This window comes from Rhinoderma darwinii, chromosome 4 (genome assembly GCF_050947455.1).
Source record: "Rhinoderma darwinii isolate aRhiDar2 chromosome 4, aRhiDar2.hap1, whole genome shotgun sequence".
Lineage (NCBI taxonomy): Eukaryota > Metazoa > Chordata > Amphibia > Anura > Rhinodermatidae > Rhinoderma > Rhinoderma darwinii.
In genome coordinates, this window is record NC_134690.1 from 350903115 (window position 1) to 350924547 (window position 21433).

The 21433-nt window shown below is 43.0% G+C and overlaps 1 protein-coding gene across 4 annotated transcripts; it reads left to right on the forward strand.

The window, feature by feature from the left end:
* The first annotated feature begins 1154 nt into the window (after positions 1-1154).
* Positions 1155-20362, forward strand: MGME1 (mitochondrial genome maintenance exonuclease 1). Of its 4 annotated transcripts, none has more exons than XM_075862945.1 (6): positions 1155-1339; positions 8035-8113; positions 14147-14728; positions 15249-15471; positions 17721-17853; positions 19947-20362. In XM_075862945.1, exons 3-6 carry the CDS (start codon positions 14182-14184, stop codon positions 20088-20090), a joined length of 1047 nt encoding a protein of 348 aa, XP_075719060.1. In that variant the 5' UTR covers positions 1155-1339; positions 8035-8113; positions 14147-14181; the 3' UTR covers positions 20091-20362. The 4 variants fall into 4 exon arrangements, with proteins under 4 accessions (XP_075719060.1, XP_075719061.1, XP_075719062.1 ...); XM_075862946.1 differs by having other exon boundaries at positions 1155-1335; XM_075862947.1 differs by lacking the exon at positions 8035-8113.
* The last annotated feature ends 1071 nt before the right edge of the window (positions 20363-21433 follow it).

The following is a 21433-nucleotide window of genomic DNA, read 5'->3' on the forward strand; positions in this document are numbered from 1 at the left end:
AATGGCCCGGTCATTAAGGGGTTAATGTGGCGCGTATTTCTCTTTAATTTTCACTTCGTTTCACGTCACCATTAAGCCCTTCGGTTTTCAAAGAGTACAATATCAGCCGTCACTTTGCCACGAAGCATGCAAACTATGCTAGCAAGCAGTCAACACAAGAACGGGCGGCTACTGCTCAGAGGTTGGCAGCTAATTTACAGAGTCAACAGAACTTTTTTCTTGATAAATCACAGTGCGTATGTTATTTTAATCTATTTACATTTCCTTCTCCCAGTATCTGCGAAATAGTATGTAAATGCCATATCTTGCATATTCCTTGAGACAAATTTATTAACTGATAAGGGCTATTTTTCACATTTGAAAGACAGTTAATAAATTGGGTTGTAGTGTTCTTACTGTGCTATGAGGTTTGCACACACTACATTTAATGCTTTAGTATATCCGGCCCAAACACTCCCTCCAAATGCTCCTGGCCCGGCCCCTCTGTCAAATTTTAGAACCCATTGTGGCCCGCGAGTCAAAAAGTTTGCCCACCCCTGTGCTAGAAACACTGCAAATTACTTTAAAACCGCTATTTACAGCATTTCTGTATTTTTGAGAAGAAAATTATTTGTGGGATAACCCCTTTTACTCCGTATTCAATATCATGTGATCAGATCCCAAATTCGTTCATGTGCATGAGGTGTAAGCGGTAAGGATGGAGCTTCAGTAATGCTTTAACCAATCTGTTGCACAGACATGAATGTGATGTCATATGGCAGGCCAATCGGCTATCAGCTTGTAGAGGAAGCTGTAAAGTTATGGGTTCTAAAACAGTACAACCCCTAATTAACCCTTTTCATTATCCTGAGCTATGCTTGGGCAGGAGGAAAAGTACAATACTGTTTTGCCCAAGCTCAGGCAGAGTGCAGGGAGAGCTACTTGTAATCGACAGCTCCTCCCTGCACAGTAAAACATCAGACTCAGTGGCGTAGCTATAGGGGTCGCAGCGGTCGCAACTGCGACCGGGCCCCCAGCTAGGGGGGGCCCGCAGGCCCCCCTCACCACAGTAGCACAGTAGTGCTACAATGATTACTCTGCATTGCTGGGTCCCTGCTGGGGTACAAAAGAGACCCAGCAATGCATTTTAAAGCATTGGTGGCAGCTCGGCAGTGAAATAGTCATTGCACGGAGGGGGAAGACTCTTACCCGCCCACTGTGCTGTCCAGCCAATCAGCTCGCTTCTAGCTGTTTCCCTCTTCCTGTGCAGAGGAATGGCTACAGCAAGAAGATCGTGTGTATGCCGGCTCCTCCCAGGAATCCTGACTCCTGCTGCTCCCTGACCCCACACCCGATGTATGTAAGTAACTGCTAGTAATGCAGCTATTAACCCCTTTATTGTGTATGTCTGTCATGCTGAGCAGTCACACTTCAGGGCTGACTGTTTAGCATAACAGAAAAAGTATATCCATCCATCCATCCATCCATCCATCTTCTATCTATCTAATCTATCTCTATCTATCTATCTATCTATCTATCTATCTATCTATCTATCTATCTATCTATCTATCTAATATCTATCTATCTATCTATCTATCTATCTATCTATCTCATATCTATCTATCTATCTATCTATCTATCTATCTATCTATCTATCTATCTATCTATCTATCTATCTATCTCATATCTATCTATCTATCTATCTATCTATCTATCTATCTATCTATCTATCTATCCATCCACTGGCGTAGCTATAGGGGTCGCAGCGGTGGCAATTGCGACCGAGCCCCGAAGCCAGGGGGGCCCACAGCCCCACACACCACGTCAATAAAAAGTTACTATAGTAACTCGGGCCGCAGGCCCCTGTTACTATAGTAACAGACTGTACTTACCTTCCTGGTTCCGGATCGCAGCGGAGGTCCTGACGTCAATCACTGTGCGCAGCGCATGACGTCACAGCGCTATGCGCCGCGCACAGCATCGAGAGGACAGACCTACCGCCACGGCTGAAGAGGAAGGTAAGATTAGCCCTGACTGGCGGGGTCCGACTCCCGGGACCCGCCAATCAGCTGTTTTGAAGGGGCCGCAGCGCTCGCACGAGAGCTGCTTCCCCTTCATTCTGGTCACACTGTGAATCCGTGTCGGCGATTCACAGTGTGAGCGAGTAGTGAAATGAAGGGGAAGCAGCTCTCGTACGAGTGCTGCGGCCCCTTCAAAACAGCTGATTGGCGGGTCCCGGGAGACGGACCCCGACACATCAGCTATTGATGGCCTACCCTAAGGATAGGCAATCAATGTTTAGGGACTGGACAACCTCTTTAAGCCTACGATGTAGCAGGCGTAGAGGACCCATGAGACAGGATCACAGATTGTGTGATGCTGTCTGCTGGGCCCTATATCTAAGCCAATCACATGGTAGGCTTAGATAAATTGGCCCATGTGTGATCCTGTCTGATGGGCCCTGTATATAAGCCTACCACACTGTACGTTTAGATACAGGGCCCCAGCACACAGTAATCTTATACTATATAAGATTACTGTCCGCTGGACCCTGTATCTAAGCCTACCTTGTGATAGGCTCAGATACAGGGTCCCACACACAGTATCACACATGGGCCCTGAATATAAGCCTAACACATGTGTTACTAATCGTTTTTTTTGTGTGTTTTCTTACAGGTTCGGCGGATTCCAGGACTACTTCGATGACGGCTTTCTTTTATTATCAATAAAATGGTTAATGAGGGTTGTGTGTTTTTTTTTTATTTCAATAAAATATTTTTTCTATGTCTGTGTTTTTTTAAACTAGATTACTACCGCCTTAGTAATGGCCGCCGGCTGATTGACAGCGTCCATTGCTAAGGCGGGGCTTAGTGTTAGCCGGTGCAGCGGCTAACACTAACCCCCTTTATTACCCCGGTACCCACCGCCACCAGGGGTGCTGGGAAGAGCCGGGTACCATCCAGTACTTGACCATCTGTAGTGATGGTCGGCCACTGGGGTGGCCGCAGGCTGGTATTATCAGGAGGGGAAAGGCCAAAAACAGTGGCCCTTCCCACCCTGGTAATGCTAGGCTGCTGCTGCTTTATTGTATCTGGCTGGTTATGAAAAATGGGGGGGACCCCACGTCATTTAAAAAAAAATAATTGGAAAGAACGATGTGGGGTCCCACCCAATTTTCATAACCAGCCAGATACAACACAGCAGCAGCAGGCAGCATTACCAGGGTGGTAGGTGCCACTGTTTTTGGCCTTCCCCAGCCTAAAACTACCAGCCTGCGGCCACCCCGGTGCCTGCCCGTCACTACAGATGGTCGGGTACTGGTTTGTACCCGGCTCTTCCCAGTACCCCTGGTGGCGGTGGGTACCGGGGTAATAATGGGGGTTAGTGTAGCCTCTGCACCTGCTAACATTAAGCCCCGCCTTAGTAATGGAGGTTGTCAATCAGCCAGCGGCCATTACTAAGGCGGTGATAATAAAGTTTAAAAAGATACAAGCACATAGAAAAAATATTTTATTGAAATAAAAAAACACAACCCCCGTTAACCATTTTATTGAGAATAAAAAAACGCCGTCATTGAAGTCCTCGAATCCGAAGTCCAACAACCGAACCTGTAAAAAAAACACAAACACACAAAAATAATCTGTAACACATAAAGAAGCAAAATTATTATTCTTACCTATCCTGGGTCCAGCGCTGGACCCGCAATGTCAGCGAGCTGGGCCCTGTATCTAATCCTATCATGTGTGATACTGCCTTCTGAGCCACTGTATCTAATCCAATCATGTGTGATACTGTCTGCTGAGCCACTGTATCTAATCCTATCATGTGTGATACTGCCTTCTGAGCCACTGTATCTAATCCTAGAATGTGTGATACTGTCTGCTGAGCCACTGTATCTAATCCTATCATGTGTGATATTGTCTGCTGGGCCACTGCATCTACTCCTATCATGTGTGATACTGTCTGCTGAGCCACTGTATCTAATCATATCATGTGTGATACTGTTTGTTGAGCCACTGTATCTAATCCTATCATGTGTGATACTGTCTGCTCAGCCACTGTATCTAATCCTATCATGTGTGATACTGTCTGCTGAGCCACTGTATCTAATCCTATCATGTGTGATACTCTCTGCTGAGCCACTGTATCTAATCCTATCATGTGTGATACTGTCTGCTGAGCCACTGTATCTAATCCTATCATGTGTGATACTGTCTGCTGAGCCACTGTATCTAATCCTATCATGTGTGATACTGTCTGCTGAGCCACTGTATCTAATCCTATCATGTGTGATACTATCTACTGAGTCATTGTATCTAATCCTATCATGTGTGATCCTATCATGTGTGATACTGTCTGCTCAGCCACTGTATCTAATCCTAGACCCAGCAATGCAGCTGAAAGCTGCGGACCGTCGGCCATGAGAAGTTTGCGAGGGGGGGGGGGCCCAATAAGAACTTTTGCATCGGGGCCCATGAGCCTTTAGCTACGCCCCTGATCAGACTAAAGTATCTTGACTACTTTTTTTGTGAAAGTAACAAGAAAATGGACATTTAAAAAAAACCAGAATGGGGTAGGAGAGTTCAAGGCGATGTAGACCTGTGCAAGGCAATTTTTTTTAATAAAAAGGTTTATCAGCGTGTTTGGTGCAACTTTACAAATGCTTTTTATTAAAAAAGATTTTTACTTTTTTAGATACAGCTGCTCTGTATTCTCTATAAAGAGCGGCTTTATCTAGCGCTATTCACTGAATCAGTCAGTCCCGTGGACCTGACTGGTTCAGTGACAGCCAGTCCTGATCCACCTTCATAACTTAGATCTGATGGATTACAGGTGGATCCTGCGTGTCCGATACATGCAGGACCGTCTGTCGCCGAACCCGTCAGATCAGGGGGTGTGTGGAAACGCATACAAATTGCATTGTGGCATTATCTACAGGGGGTGTGAGTGGCACTATCTACAGAGGGCACTGTGGCACTATCTACACAGGGCACTGTGGCATTATTTACAGAGGACACTATATATGGGGGTACAAACTGGGGGACTAACTTCTATATGGGGCATAAACAAGGCCTAACTTCTATATAGGGCACAAACTGCAGTTCTCTGCCGTTTTACTGCCGCCGTGAGTTCCCTCGCAAAGAGGCTCACTAAGTCTGTGTCGCCCAAGGGCACACATAAACCTGGAGTCGGACCTACATATGGACAGAGTTTGTGTTCTTAAGACAACCCATTTAAGGTACCCATACACATTTGATATACAGTACATCAGCTGAACCTGCCAATTTTGGTGTAACCGGCCGACCATCTAATGTGTATAGGTGTGTCCCGAAGGATCTGGCATGTTGAATCCTTTGTTCTTGTCACGAAGGGTCTGTGGACCCACTGGGCCGTACCGCCTTGGCGGTAAGGCAGCTGGCCAACAGGGCGCAGGGTCAGAGTCTACAGTATATAGGGTACCTGTGGCAGCAGGTAGACGTCAGGCGTGGTATCCAGCACAGCACGACACTAGATCAGGTTACAGGAACCGGAAACACTGGGGAGCATGAAACACTAGGGGCCCATTTGCATAGACAAACTATAGGGAACACAACAACGCTCAGGCATAGAACTAGGGAGCTGGACCCCTCTTATAGTCCAGGGTACTCACGGGTCAAAGTTCGTCCATGAGGTCCGGTGCGCGAGCTGTCCCTTTAAGAGCGGGCACTAGCGTACGCGGGCACCCTACGGGATCCGGCAGAGGTGAGTGGACGTGAGCGCTGGCGTCTCCTGAGGAGGCCCGCAGCCACGGACATTACAGTTCTCACAGGAGACTAAGATATTCATCTCAGAATAACTATTATGACCAACAGGAAGTAGCCATTGTTTAAACTTATGAGGGAAAGATTGAATATATATATATATTCCCAAATTCCATCGAATGTGTATTGCCTATCATAAGTATTACTGTATGAATGTACACAGATGCTGTATTCCATGAGGTAATGCATATGTCAATTTCTTTATTTTTCTGTTTGATAACAAAATCTTTAATAAAAACTATTGAAACGAATATATATATATTCCAGGGTATGTTCACACGGCTTATTTTCGGCTGTTTTTTTGGGAAAACGGCCGAAAAATCGCAAGCAGATCCGATGGGCCTTTTTTTTATATGGCCGTTTTTTGAAAAAATAAGTGCATGTCACTTCTTGAGACGTTTTTGGAGCCATTTTTCATTGACTCTATAGAAAAACAGCTCCAAAAACGGCCATAAAAAACGCCGCGAGAAACGAGAGTTGCTGAAAATCAGGAGCTGTTTTCCCTTGAACACAGCTCCGTATTTTCAGACGTTTTTTTAGTAAGCGTGTGCACATACCCTTATTGCAGCATGCTCCATCACATGCCTTATATACGGTGCTTTTCTCCCCTAGAAGCAATGTTAGGATGGTTGGCAACCATGATATATCCCAAAATGGGTTTGGATGTACAGTATAATTTAAGACTAAAATGAGGTACACCCTAGTAATACTGATCGTGTTAATAGGGGAAGTAATACCCCAGGAAAACACTCATTAAAATGTTTTTCCAGGGAAACACATTGATGGCCTACGGCCTTCATTCTGTTCAGTGGTTGGACCACCACCATCACGCTTTGATGGCCTATACTAAGGACAGGTCATCAATGTGTATTACAGGAAAACCCCTTTAACTAAATCCTAATTGATGATTAGAAAATAATTGTATAATTAATGTACAATACATAAAAGCAACAGAGAGGTTAGGTCTCTTCTAATGTGACCGGGATGTTTACACACTAGGTAAACCTGCAAAAATCTCCCATGTTTATTAGAAGAGCTAAACTCACATGCTAGTTAAATGGCTATAGCTTTTTTTATAATTTTATATTAGAATTATTTAGTGATATTTTTGCGTGACAAGAAGGGCATTATTTTTTACAAACGTGGGCCCTAGCTCCATAGCAGAGAGGTATACTCAAGGAACATGTGCCCCCTTTGGTGGGATCTACAAGTAATTCTAATTACTTACTATATTTTTAACCCCAACTTCTTCGGGTGACGCAGCAAAACCTGCGTCAAGGATTGTTTTTGTGGCACCGGCCACGGCCCCCATGTCTAAGGGCTTTACAAACAAAACAAAACGAACCAGCTGAAGCGATTATGTGAGTGCTCAGCTGCTTTGTGTCTGTTCGGCTTTTTCCGGAAATAAATATATCGGAGGACTGACTCAATAGAAAGCCTATGAGCCCGTACTCCGATGCATCGGCTTTCCGGAAAAAGCCGAACAGACCCGAAGCGGCTGAGCACTCACACGAGCACTGCAGCTGCTTCGTTTTAGCGATTGGTGGGGGTCTCAGTGCTCGGACCCCCACCAATCATAACTTCTGAAATGTCACTATGACATGTCAGAAGTTTGTTAAACGTTTAGCTACACTTTAATGCTGCATAGTGATCTTCTTCCCATCTTCTCTGGGGTATTTTACCTTATACTGTGTAAGTTAAGGGGTATTCTGGTTAAATCAATTAGGGTTAAACTTGCTACAGATCAAAAGTTATCAAATGTCTCAATTCGATGTTATTGGAGGTTTTGAATGCATATAGTAAAAAAATAAGAAACCTGGAAGAAGCTGCGTGAGGGCCAAATGTGCGTGAGGGTCTGGGATGGAGGCCGTTGTCTGTTTACAGGGAACCTGTCACCAGCATTTTAGCTATAAAGCCAGCAATACCTGGTGAAAGTGTGTCAAAAATCATTGTCATCGAAGCTATAAATATGTTCTAAGTAAGCTCTGTACCTTTAGTATTCCGTTTTTCAGTGGTCCCACGCCGTATGCAAATGAGCAGAAAAGAGTCAAATCTTCATCTGAAAAGAGTCAGATTTTCATTCCTCCAGCGTCTCAGGAGTGGACTCCACCTCCTTCTTTTTGATTGACAACTCCTTAGCCAGTCAGGGCCGGACAGGTGCCGGCGGTGGGCGGGGTTAAGAAGCTGAGTCCCAGAGGGAAAACTAATCACCATAAAAGGCGGGAAGAGTTTAAACGACTATATTTACTGACAGAGGAGGACTTCAGGAAAGAAGAGAACAGGAACGAACTCTGGACAGCTGCGGCCATTGAGTGGTCAGGCGAGTTTAACAGGTAAGATGTTGATGACAGGATCCCTTTAAATACATCATGTCCAATAGTGGTCAGTATTCTTGCTAGAGGAACATAGCTGCACCCTTTCATAATCTCACATGGGTTAACTGAATGTGTTATTGCTAGCCTGCCATTCTCTTGCAACTACTGATGTAATTCTGTGCAATTTATCATTGTATTTAAATATTTATTTTAACATTTATATTCCATAGTGTTGAGGAGGTAATGGCTCAAAAAATATTAGACTGAAATTTTAGACGAGTGTTCCAACAGACACTCACTCCGGGAATTTATCCAGATCATAGATTATATCGATATATCAGAGAGAAGTAAGAGACACAGACATTGCTTGTATGCTCAAAAATACTCCTCTGAGGTTTTTTGCCAAAAACAATGATGATAATATCCTTCAAATGGGGCATGGGCTTGATTTCAGCCAATCATTTACAATATAACAATAACTCTGATTCAGCCAATAGCATACAATGAGAATATTTCATATTGAGCCAATCACAGACATACAATACATTTCAAATGTAATATTATACTTTTCATTATATGCTTACGTCAGACTTGCACCTGCTCTATTTGACCTCTAAATGAAAAAGTGTAGGAGTTTATTTGCGAATATGTATGTGAATAATGAAATCGAAACAAATTAATAAGGAATGTGATAACAGCAGTCTGGCTGAACGCCCAGACATGAAAACTGTTAGCACAGAAAGAACACACACAGATTTTATATATTTATGAAATAGTGGAGGGAGGTCACTGCAGGTGGAATAGAAATTACATCTCTGTGAATTATCAAGCAGGATGCCGGATCATGCAATCAAATTTAATACAGAGAATATAAGCAAATGGATCATCCATCACAATCGCTATACCATGCATTGATCTCCCTCCTCCTTCAGCGATTTAAAAAAAAATAAAAAATAAATGTATTGTCCGTGTCGAGATGATAATGAAGTTATTAGGTAAGTTCACACATAGTGTAAATACTGCAGGTTTTACACAACGGATTTAGTTGCGGAAAATCCGCAGCATAATACAGTAGCAGCAAAGTGAATGAGGTTTCAACAAATCTCATCCACATGCTAAGTAAATAATGAGCGGGAAAAAACGCGCAAAGTGACCTGCGGTGCAGTTGTTTAAACCGCGGCATGTCAATTGTGTAATCGCTGGTTTTGTGGGTTTTCCTCATTGAATTCAATGGAGAGTTAAAACCTGCAACAAATAGTAGATGTTGCGTTTTTTTGTGGCAAAAAAGCAGAGATTCCACCGCAAAAAACTCAATTCAGAAAAAAATAAAATCTTATACTTCCTCAGAATTCTGTGTTTCTTCATCCAAGTCGGAACAGAAGCTGCAGCAGGTGTCTGTTTTACTATACAGCAGAGATCCCACTGCAGCGGCCGGGATCAGAGACTAATACCATCCTACTCGTTTATCCCACGATTTCAGACGTTTGTTGCCGCGGTTTCCGACGTTGTATGCGTGGCAAAAACAGATGCAAAAATATCTGCGTAAACAGGGCCTTAGAGCTGTTTTTTGGTACTGTTTCCCCATCAGTACCACTAAGGGTATGTGCACACGATAACTGCAATTACGTCTGAAATTACGGATCTGTTTTCAGGAGAAAACAGCTCCTGAATTTCAGACGTAATTGCTCGTACTCGCGTTTTGCGAGGCGTCAATTACAGGCGTAGTTTGGAGCTGTTCTTCATTGGAGTCAATGAAAACGGCTCCAATTACGTCCCAAGAAGTGTCCTGCACTTCTTTTGACGAGGCTGTCATTTTACGCACCGTCTTTTGACAGCGACGCGTAAAATGACAGGTCGTCGGCACAGTACATCGTAAAGCCCATTGAAAGTAATGGGCAGATGTTTGCCGACGCATTGGAGCCGTTTTTTCAGACGTAATTCAAGGCGTAAAACGCCTAAATTACGTCTGAAAATAGGTTGTGGGAACGCAGCCTATTTTCAGGCGTAAACGAGGCGTTTTACGCCTCGAATTACGCCTGAAAAGACGGCTCCAATACGTCGGCAAACATCTGCCCATTACTTTCAATGGGCTTTACGATGTACTGTATTGACTCCAATGAAGAACAGCTTCAAACTACGCCCGTAATTGACGCCTCGCAAAACGCGAGTACGAGCAATTACGTCTGAAATACAGGAGCTGTTTTCTCCTTAAAACGGCTCCGTAATTTCAGACGTAATGGTCGTTATCGTGTGCACATACCTTAAGAGGCGATCGCAGGTTGTCATGGCAGCCAGGCTTGCCATATCTATTTGCCTGTTAGGCCGTGCCTTTAGTTTTACACTGACAGGCAATAATGACTTGGTATACGGAGTATTGTGAATTCCCCCAGTTGGATTAAAAAATTATTAGAGAAGGAAGTGCAGTACTCGGGATAATCCAACGAAAGTGTGTTTATTCACCAAGCATAAAAACACTTGCAATGTTTCAACCCAACATGGGTCTTTCTCAAGCATGAAACGTGGCAAGTGTTTTTATGCTCGGTGAATAAACACTTTCGGTGGATTATCCGGAGTGCTGCACTTTCTTTTCTTCAATTTGTATATATTCGCTTCCCTTGGATCGGGGATTTTCTTTGCTGTGTGCGCCACCCATGATTGAGGAGTTGTCCTTTCCTGCTTGTGAAAGTTGACCTGGTTCTGCTGCTGATTTCTTGAATATTAAAAAATGATTATATATTTTAATAAGTCTTTATAAAAAAAAAAAAAATGTTCACAGCAGTAAGAAAAACAAACTATTTTTCCATAAAAATACTTTCATTTTGCAAGTGTTAAAAAAAAGTGTGTATGTGTATATATAATATATATATATATATATATATGGTATCGCCGCTGTCGTAGCAACCCATATAATAAAATTAACACATTACTTAAACCACTTGGTTTACATAGTTAAAAAAAAGCGGAAAATACTCCACCCCCAAAAAAAAGAATAAAAGTTGATCAATAATTTATATGAAACCCAAAATGGTTCTATTAAAAAAAACAAAAAACTTGTCCTGCAAAAATCAAGCCCACATACGGCCACATCGACTTGACGGAAAAATAAAGTTATGACTCTTGGAATGCGGTGACATAAAAACCGTGTTTTTTCCATTAAATTTGCTATCATTGTGCAAAAGTAGTAAACCTAAAACTATACATATTTGGTATTGCTGTAATCCCACGGACCCATATAATAAAGGCAACACGTTATTTATGCCGCACGGTGAATGGCAAAAATTTGAAACGCAAAAATACCATTGGTGGAATTACTGTATTTTTCCATTACCCCCCAAAAAATTATACAAATAATCATAATTCATATCTACCCTATAATGGTTCTATTAGAAAATATGACTCGTCCCGCAAAAAAAAAGCCAGTTACCTCAAGTTATGGCTCTTGGAATGCGTAGATGAAAAAACATTCTGCGTCCTAAAGACCCCGCGTTTTATACCACACCCACTTTGGCATCTACAGCGCTGTTAGGGTATGTTCACGCGGCAGCGTCCGTTACGGCTGAAATTATGGGGCTGTTTTCAGGAGAAAACAGCTCCGTAATTTCAGCCGTCATGGCATGTTGAGGCGCTTTTTCGCTACGTCCATTACGGACGTAAATGGAGATGTTTTTCCATGGAGTCAATGGAAAACGGCTCCATTTATGTCTGAAGAAGTGACAGGCACTTCTTTGACGCGGGCGTCTATTTACGCCCCGCCTTTTGACAGCGGAGTGTAAAAAAAATGACCGTCGGAACAGAACATCGTAAGACCCATTCTAATGAATGGGCAGATGTTTGCCGACGCTATAGAGCCGCATTTTCGGACGTAAATCGAGGCGGAAAACGCCCGAATTGCGTCTGTAAATAAACCGTGTGAACATACCCTTACTGCATCGCCGTGTAAGGTTTTGGTGAGTATTCTGCCGTGAATTTCCGCATTAAAAATATTAGTCTGTTCACATGGCAGATTTTGCTTTGCGGGTCTCACCGCAAAATCTGCCGTAGAATTATTGCTGCCGTCGGCAGGAAGATTCCTCCTCCCTTTCACTTCAATGGGAGGTTTGGGCGGCCAGACACTTTTTCCCGCCAGCTGAAAGAAATCAGCAGGAAAAACAAGTGTCTGGCTTCCACTGAAATGAATGGGAGGCTGAATTTTGCAGCAGAATCCAGCGCAAAAATTCCACCGTGTGAACATACCAATATTCTACGGAAAAAAATCATTGAGGTTTTTAATGAATGCTTCAGTAATAACCATCTCTGGATACTCACTTCGCAGCATGTGGCAAATTAAGCAAACCTGCGGTAACGCGGTCCCCGATATCACAGTTGCGTTCCATATTTTAACACGACCTTATGGAGCGTAATTACATTATGTTCTATTTTTTCAGGTAAATTTATTAAAAAATCTAAAAGCCCCTTGAAAATAATTTTGCTGCAAAACGTCACTAATAATACATAGGAACACGCCACACAATACTTGGCAGGTTCAGTATGTCTATGCAGCGCGCGCACTAGTGCTGCACGTGACAGGCACAGGTTACATACAAGTATCGCGCCACCACACGCCCTCTAGTGAGCAGCTACCAATTACAGAGCGCTTACAGACGCCACTCGTAACTTTGCATTATGGGTAATGTAGTCTTTTCAGGCAAGGCGCGCGCACTACAAGTCCGACACTGAAACTACATTTCCCGATATGCAGTTCTCACGAAAAGTAATGGCCGGAGGCTGGGAATGTGCTTAGCTTCTTTTTTGTCACTTCATGGCGGGTAAGTCTGTGTGGCATGTATATGTTGTTACGTGGCAGACCCTGCGGAAACTGAGAGACTGGTGGGACTTTTAAAATTCTTCACCAGCTGCGTAGGTTACTTGTACATGGGTAGAGCCTGCTTTGGAGTTATAATGGAAGCTTTAAGTGGTAATACGGTCTTAAAAGTAGCATTGTTATGGATGTTATAAGCTTATTACTGCAAATTACATGGCACTGACCTATAATGCTGTAAAGATTTAGGCCTCCCTCAAATCTGTGTTGGCGATTCTATAAGGGGCCTCCGTCGCAGATCCAGCTGACAATACCGGAAACAGCGCTGCAGGCTGCACTGTTTCCGGTAACATCGCAGACACGCCGACGAAACAAATTAAAGTCAAATGGTTCTGTCAGCTGCTGGTGGTGTCCGTCGTGCAATGGAACCGGCGCTTCTGTTATTTCCGTTGTCCTCTGATGGAGCAGAACAACAAAAAGCCAAAAAAAGTGTGAACCCAGCCTTATAGGCGTGAAAATAGTGCCCGAGATCCTACGTTTACCTCTCTACTGTCAGAGGAAGAGAGGATCGAAAGATTAAGCGGAAAATAATGGTTCCGTTAGAATTACCATTCATTTCAATAATAATCAGTTGCTTTCCGTTTGCCTCCATTTGCAAGGGTTCCCCTCTTTTGAACAGAAACAATAGTTCTGCAGACTGCACTTTTGTTTCCGCTCCAAAAAATTCCCCACAGCCGCCCTCACGCAGCTCTAATAGCACCTAATAAAATACATACTCTCCTAACCCCTTTCCAACTACGAGTGGATGAGATCCCTCTGCTTCTCCGGTCTGTGGCTCGGCGCAGACAGGCGCGATGATGTCACTGAACGTCCAGTGATACATATTGAATGGTGGATCAGGGACCTGACCTCATAGAAATGTATAAATAAATTGACAACTGGGTGTTCCCATTCTCCTTGTCAAAGCAGTGTGTCCCTACACTGTCTCACTCAGCACTGATTGGACAATGTCAGTCTGTAGGGACACACCCCCAACACGTTACACCCAGTTGTCAATTTATTCATAAATTTCTAGGAGGAATAACGGGAACGGCATAATGTAGAATTGTAAGAGAAGATGCCCTAGAATTGTTACTTCATGGGGAATGCAATCATTTACCAAAAGCGACGTGTGAGGAGAGCTGACCGGCCCTCTTTAATTTTGGAGGATTCCTTTTTTTTTTTTTTCCAACTTTGTATTGCTTTTCCTCCAGGTTATTAAGCCTCTTTCTTCATCACATCTTTATCAATGTTCTTCACGATGAAACCTCTCCAGCTATTAGGCAGAAATTGCAAGAGGCTAGTAGATGTCCTGCCCCAACAACTGGACTTGCCGGTTTTCCTGTCCACATCCTGTCGTTTCCTCAGCAGAAAGAAGAAGGTAAATGGTTATGAAGATGTCGACCAGGAAAAGTATGCAGGTTTAGTGCGGACAGTAACCACCTCCAAGACCAGTTCTCATACCCCAGAGGGGATATTTGAAGAAGACAGTTTTTTGTATGGTAAAATATTGAGGTCAAAGTTTGCTTCGCAAGAGTCTGAGCCAAAGGTCCCTCAGAATCGTGTTTCATTGAACAATCCCAATAAAGTCCTTTTGTCTCTGGAGAAGACAGATCCCAACATTCCAGTGAAAATCGGCCTCCCGGGCAAGAGTCAATTGACCAATGATAGACTGCCAAGTGTCACCCGAATCCTTCAGCAGACCATGCCAATGGAGCAGGCGTTCTATCTGGAAAGGTGGAAACAGAGAATGATCATGGAACTAGGGGAAGAAGGCTTCATAGAATACACAGCAGGTATACAACATTCCTGTATTCTCATTCTGGGTAGCAACGCTATTTTTCAGACTGTATTCTTAGATGAGGCATCGTGTTTCTCATGGCTAGAAGTGTTTGCTTTTTTTTTTGTGCCAAGTATGTATTAAACTCCTTCGTGACGGCGAGTACGCCTTTTTACAGCGGTCATTCAGATAAATTAGCTGGGCACGTGTGCCTCGTGCCGGTAGGAGACAGTGCTCGACTGTCTAATGACATCTGGGCTCCTGTTTTAGCCACCAGGATCGGAGTTACCTACGATCCCAGCCGTAACTATATGCCTTTTATGCCATGCCAGAGTTTTACACTGATGGGCAGTAAAGCTACATCATATGGCTCCATCGACGGGGAAAAAAACAAAAATCGTTATGGCTCTTTGAATGCGGTGATGAAAAACAGAAGAATCTGGTTATTAAGAGCCAAAATAGGCCGGTCCTTAAAGGTTTTTTTTGTTTTTTTTTGTATATACACTATCTTAATTATCTGTTTAACTCTTTCCAAGCCGTGTTCTCACAGGGAAAGCTCTTCCATGCACAGCTAGAGGATCTGCTTTTGTCTGACGAACAATATACCCAGCAACAGGACGATAGTAAAGAGCTGGTCGGATATATGAACAGTGTAGAACACGTGCTGCCTGACGTTCTAGGAGTCAAGACTCTTGAAAGTGGCGTCGTTCATTCAGAGCTGCAGTACTTAGGATTTGTAGACTGTGTGGCTAAATATCGGTGAGACACCTGTTACTTGATTTTTGCGTATATAAGAAAGAGATGTCGTCTTTAGTTATTAATCCATGAGAAATGTGCTGAAGGCTCATGTAAGGCTCTGTTCACATATGTGCCATGACATTGTCAGGGTTTCCGTCACTTTTGATGGCAAGAATAACACAACATTCAATGCTCTTCTTGTCGTCCAAAAAACGGAATTATCAATCAATGGGGTCTGTCGGCCAACATTTTTCTCTGGTCTAATATACACTAAATTAGATGTTTGGGTTCCGTATCTTGCAGCAGTGGGTTAAATAATTAAAACGTTCCCGTTTATTGCCACATGTCAAGCGGACAAATTTCACGTGGACTCCTGAATATGGCACCACTAGATATCTTTGGGCCCATAGTGTACCTCTGTGTCCTTCATTCTATACTAGGGAGTTATTCTCACCAAGGAGCGAGCATTGCTTCTAGTGGAGAATACAGTGCCGTCTACAGATACGGATGTTTTGCACATGGAACAGCCATGTGTATGTGGCCAAAAGCTGATCTCCAGGTTCCCCCCTTTCTGAAGCTCGTTTTGCCTCAGGATATGTGTTGCCGTTTCCTGATGGTTTTCTTTTTCTCCCAAGAGGTTTAGTTGCTTGTAGTATGCAATCATTCTGTCCTTGCTGTAATAAAAATCAGCTCTTTTTGCTCTGACTTCTAGGTGAGCTTATGGAGGTTTTGTGTTTATACACAGCATCCAGTCTGAACAAATAAAGCTGCAGGGTAAAGCATGGGAGATGGACAGAGCAGCATTCTGAATCCCTTATGGGAAAGGTGAATTGCAGACTAGCTCAGACTTCCATTAGACAGTACAGCTAAACTACAGTCAAATCATCGCTCTACCCTAATAAAGTAAAGCCAAAAAGTGGCCAACACAGAAGAAAGTTGATCGCAGCTAAGAATTACCCAAAGGTAGACCACAGCTGTATTTTTATATTAAAGGAGCTTTTCCACTAAGGACACTTACTCCCTAGAAATGTATGATCGCTGGGGGACCGCACCACTGGGAACCCCACAGATCACTAGATCGGGGGACCTGATTCCCCCCCCCCCCTCCCCACTGCACTATTGCAGTGAGGAAGTTTTAAATTACGCAGCAGTTGAAATGGTCCACTTTCGGTTGTTTCCATCAGGCCAATAGACATTGAAAGGAGCAAACCGAGCAATACCCCAGAATATCCCAATGGTCCTAGTGACTAATACAATAAACCAGAAAGAGAAACAAGTCACGACCAAATGATAGAAAAAGTAACAAAGCCTTTATTAAAGTCAATTTAGACACAGAAAAACACATAGACACAACTAGACATGATAAAACGAGCCCTCATACAAAGATGGAATCGGAACATAAAAGCAGCATGGCCCCCCAGGTGGAAAACCGGTCAAAAGATCACCCAGGAAAAAGTGCTTGAATCATGAGTTTAAAACAAGTATCAGGTATTGGCCTGATGAAGACGCCGGTCTGGCGTCGAAACGCGTAGCCCTTTCCTTCATAATAAATACTTTATTTATTTACACTCTATCTGACATCCTTACGAGCAGCGCCGTTTTGGTCCCCCTTTTTCTCTGTGGATTTGAAGTATCAGGTATGGTACATTTTGCACAGATTGGTATAATGAAGTAAGAAAGATATATATGCAATCACAGAAATATGTATCACACAAACGGCAATGTGCCTATACCTACAAAGTACAACGCTGGCCAGGAGATCAGGACCGGAATGAGGGGGGACCACTGCTGCACCCGACGCGCGTTTCGCTGATGCTTCGTCAGGGGTCAGACATTGAAAGGAGTGGCAGTGCACGTGTGAGACCGCCGCTCCATTCAAAAAGTTCTAGTGGTCGTGGGGGTCCCAGTGATGGGGGCCCCAGCGATCATACATTTATCACCTATCCTGTGGATAGGTGATAAATGTCCTTAGTGGGAAAACCCTTTTTAAGTTCCTCTACACATCAGATAAGAGAGATTCCCTTCCTCTCCCTTGTACCGCAACCAAATCTGCCTTTTGATCTAGAAAGCTGTACGAGAGAACGGATGTCTCGGTCATGATGTTATAGTGTTCCGATGCATAGAGCCCTGGAATTAATGGCGCTTTAAAATAAATAATAATTTTTCAGTGCAGCTTAGCCATTATTGTCCACAACAAGGGTTCAGCTTTTATTTTCTATTTGTTTTTTCTCTGCCATAGCTATCCCTCTAATTAATTTTTTTGTTTGCAGAGGAAAACTGTGTGTGATAGACTGGAAAACCTCTGAAAAACAGAAACCAAACCTAAAGAACACCTTTGATAATCCACTGCAGGTAGCTGCATATATAGGAGCAATAAACCATGACCGTAATTATAACTTTCAAGTAAGTGAATTGGAAGTTTTCAATTCTTAAACATCAGCACAAAATACGTGTGTGTGTGTGTGTGTGTGTGTGTATGTGTATATATAGAGTGTGTGTGTTTTTATTTACCGTATATTTATCATATGTTCACATATTTGTTTGTGTTACAATTAAAAACAAAATTGAGGGAAAATATTATCTAAATTAAGTTAAATTCTATGTTTATGTTTGGTGAATCACAGGAAACTGCCTAAATAGCAACTTCCAAATGTAGTGTAATCGGAATCCCTCCTTTTTATCAGTAGAAAAATTCCAATGCAGCAAGACAACCAGGAAAAGTTCAGAGGCTTTCCTTCCTACCATCTACATAGTATGTTTTACACAACCACGGAATACAGAAAACATTAAGGTGTAACTAAACTTCTAAAAAACTTTTGACATGTCATACCGTGTTTCCCCGATAGTAAGACACCCCCGATTGTAAGACGTATCGGGGGTTTCAGGGGGGTCGGCTAATATAAGCCGTACCCCGAAAGTAAGACATATGTCTTACTTTCGGGGAAACACGGGGGTATTGCGGCCTCCTGCCCACTTCCGCGCCGCCCCCCTCTCCATACGTCACCGCGCCGTCCCCTGCACTTGCTCCTGCTGCAACTGCCGGAATCGAAGCGCTCGCCGATTCCGGCAGTTTAACCCATTAAATGCCGCTGTCAATAGTGACAGCGGCATTTAATGTGTTTGACAGAGGGGGGAGCTCCCTCTGTCACCCGATCGGCGCCCCCGCAAACAAATCGCGGGTCGCCGTCGGGTTTCCATGACAGCCGGGGGTCTAACAAAGACCCCCAGGTCTGCCTTCAGCATCTGCCTGTTAGGCGATGCCGGAGGCATGACCTAATAGGTTGCCTGTCAGTTTTACACTGACAGGCAATAATGCTTCGGTATACTAAGTATACCAAAGCATTATATATGCGATCGGCACATCGCATAGTGAAGTCCCCTGGTGGGACTAAAAAAAAAAATGTAAAACAGTTAAATAAAGTTTGTGAAAAAAAAAAATAAATAAATTCGACAATTTTTTTACAATATAAGACATACCCCGAAAGTAAGACATAGTGGGGCTTTTGGGGATAAAAAGAAAGTAAGACACTGTCTTACTTTCGGGGAAACACGGTAGTAAGATGTCAGAAGTTTTGATTGGTGAGGGTCTGAGTACTGAGAGGTGAGTGCTGTGCCACTTTATTTCTGATCGACTTTCCTCTGAGCAGTGTACGGGCTCGCTAGAAAAGTCTATGAATCCTTACACCGCTCACTCGGCTTTCCTCGGAAAGCCGATCGGAAACTAAGTGGCATGATGCTCACACAACGCTTCGTTTTAACAATTGGTGGGGGTTTCAGCGCTCTGACCTCCACCGATCCAAACTTCTGACATTTCACTATGACTAGTTAAAAGTTAAGTTACAGTTAAAGACAACCCCTTCACCAAGGAAAAGTTTTTTGAGTTACCTATATATTAAACTATATGGAAGATAAAGAGAACCTGTCACTAGGTCATATAATTTGAACTAGTTTACTGACCTTATTAGGGCTCCCTGATTCCAGTGCAGCTTTGTTGTTTTTTTTTATTTTTGTTTTTCCAAGTAACTTGTAAGGCCAGGCTTGCATATCTTATGTTGCAGTGCATTTGCTAAACATATCTTTTATTTTTTCATTTGCGTCAATCATTCCCTTTAGCCTGGTCTGCAATTCCCCCGAAAATCCATGGGAGAATTGCGGCCCCATTCATCCCTATGGGTCCTTGCACACGACTGTGGTTTCTACGGTCCGTGCTTGGCCCAGGATGCTGGACCGCAGAAAGAACAGACATGTCTTGTTCTGCGGTCCAGGCTCATAGAAAATAATGGACGCGGACATGTGCACGGCCCGCGATTTGTGGGCGGCTCGCGGGTGACACTCCACGGCCAGCCGACCCGATATATAGGTCGTGTGCATGAGGCCTTAGTGTGGTGTTGCACGCTTTTGAGTTTTGGCGATGATTCGACTTTTCCAGGCTCCGGGTAGCAATGTTTTTTTTTTATGCTATTCTAGATTAAAGGCGGCTTCCTTTTGTTTTACAGGTTGATTGTGGACTTTTAGTCATTGCCTATAAAGATGGGTCCCCTGCTCATGCTCATTTTATGGACTCGCAGATGTGTTTTCACTACTGGGACAAATGGCTTCTACGACTAGAAGAATACAAAGATAAAAAGGAGAAGCAATAACATAGCTGTATGGAATATATATATTAGTTGGAATATTATCTCATTCATAAATCAAAATCTTCCCATTGGATAAGAATTTGCTATTACAGAAAACAAGGCAGTGCCCACAGTGTCATTTGTTAAATACATTTATTCCTGGCTATCGTAGATTTCCATAAAGTTTAATTTTGGGCAAATAATATATTTCAAATAATCTTAACTGTATAATAATCCTAATTGTTTAGTGTTTGTAATATATTTTTGTATATTAAAGTGACCATGCTTTTAGGTAATTTTTTACATTTTTCCTGGCTTCACATAATCATAGATATTATTCTTTACAAAATTGATCTTTGAAGTGTATGCACGGAATGCCAGGGAACGCAAACCCAACTGATCGCTAGGACAAGGGGGCTACAACGCGTCTCATTGATGCACGTACACGTCAGTTGAAATAAGTGTATATAAACGTTATCATATTTTTATTCAATTGGTTTGTTTCCTATCCTCATTGGATGAATGATCAAAATTACTCATCTTCTCATTGGATCAACGAAAAGAGAGATGCCACGCTCCCTCCAGTTCTAAAGTACTCTGAAAATTTTCAACATATTTTTTGCATAGGTTTAAGTATAAGAGAAGGCAGAGAAAACAAGTCACATACAACACATTTTGCCTTTATTCACACAGCGCAGTTTTCTTTTGATAGAACTGCGACTGGATCAAAAAAACTGAGAATAAAGCCTCATACAGATGGCAGTATTTTTCTTCAGTATTTGGAACCTAAACATAGAAAAAACTATAATGGAAAGATTGGTAGTTCATCTGTGGGCCCAATCCTAGTTTTAGCTGTAGAAAAAGATACACGTTGCACATGGGGCATCATCCTAAGGTGTATAAAATGTAAGATTGAAGCAAGAAGGGTGCTCACCTGGTAATGTGCTGGGAGCACAACGTCCTTCTTAGCGAAAGATAGGAGGGTCTGCAGGCTGGGAATTGTTCGGTGACCCGTAGGGTTCCGTTGGCACAAATTGTAGGTATACGAAGCGAAAAAGAGATTCCCAAAGAACGGCGCTGTTCCTCCCAGAAGATAGAGATCCGACAAGCTCCTATATTGAGCTGCTAGTCCGGTTTCAACGCAATAAAAGTACTAAGGACTATTTCTATAGCAGTCTTGGATTTCATTGAAACCTGACTAGCAGCTCCAGATAGGAGCTTGTCGGATCTCCTCTATCTAGAAATACTGACCTAAATATTGCCGTCTGAATGAGGCCTAAGTCTCTTTCATAGTTTTTCTCCCTTTGATTCGATACTGGTTTTGTCAAAAAAAAAAATTACGAGCCAAGGGGGCAGACTCTTGTTTC

Bases quoted from the DNA above. Each gene is read 5' to 3' on its own strand.
- MGME1 (XM_075862945.1), top strand. From the start codon at position 14,182: ATGTTCTTCACGATGAAACCTCTCCAGCTATTAGGCAGAAATTGCAAG. The intron at 15,472-17,720 runs GTGAGACACCTG...TTTTGTTTGCAG, and splicing joins GACTGTGTGGCTAAATATCG to AGGAAAACTGTGTGTGATAG. The intron at 17,854-19,946 runs GTAAGTGAATTG...TTTGTTTTACAG, and splicing joins ACCGTAATTATAACTTTCAA to GTTGATTGTGGACTTTTAGT.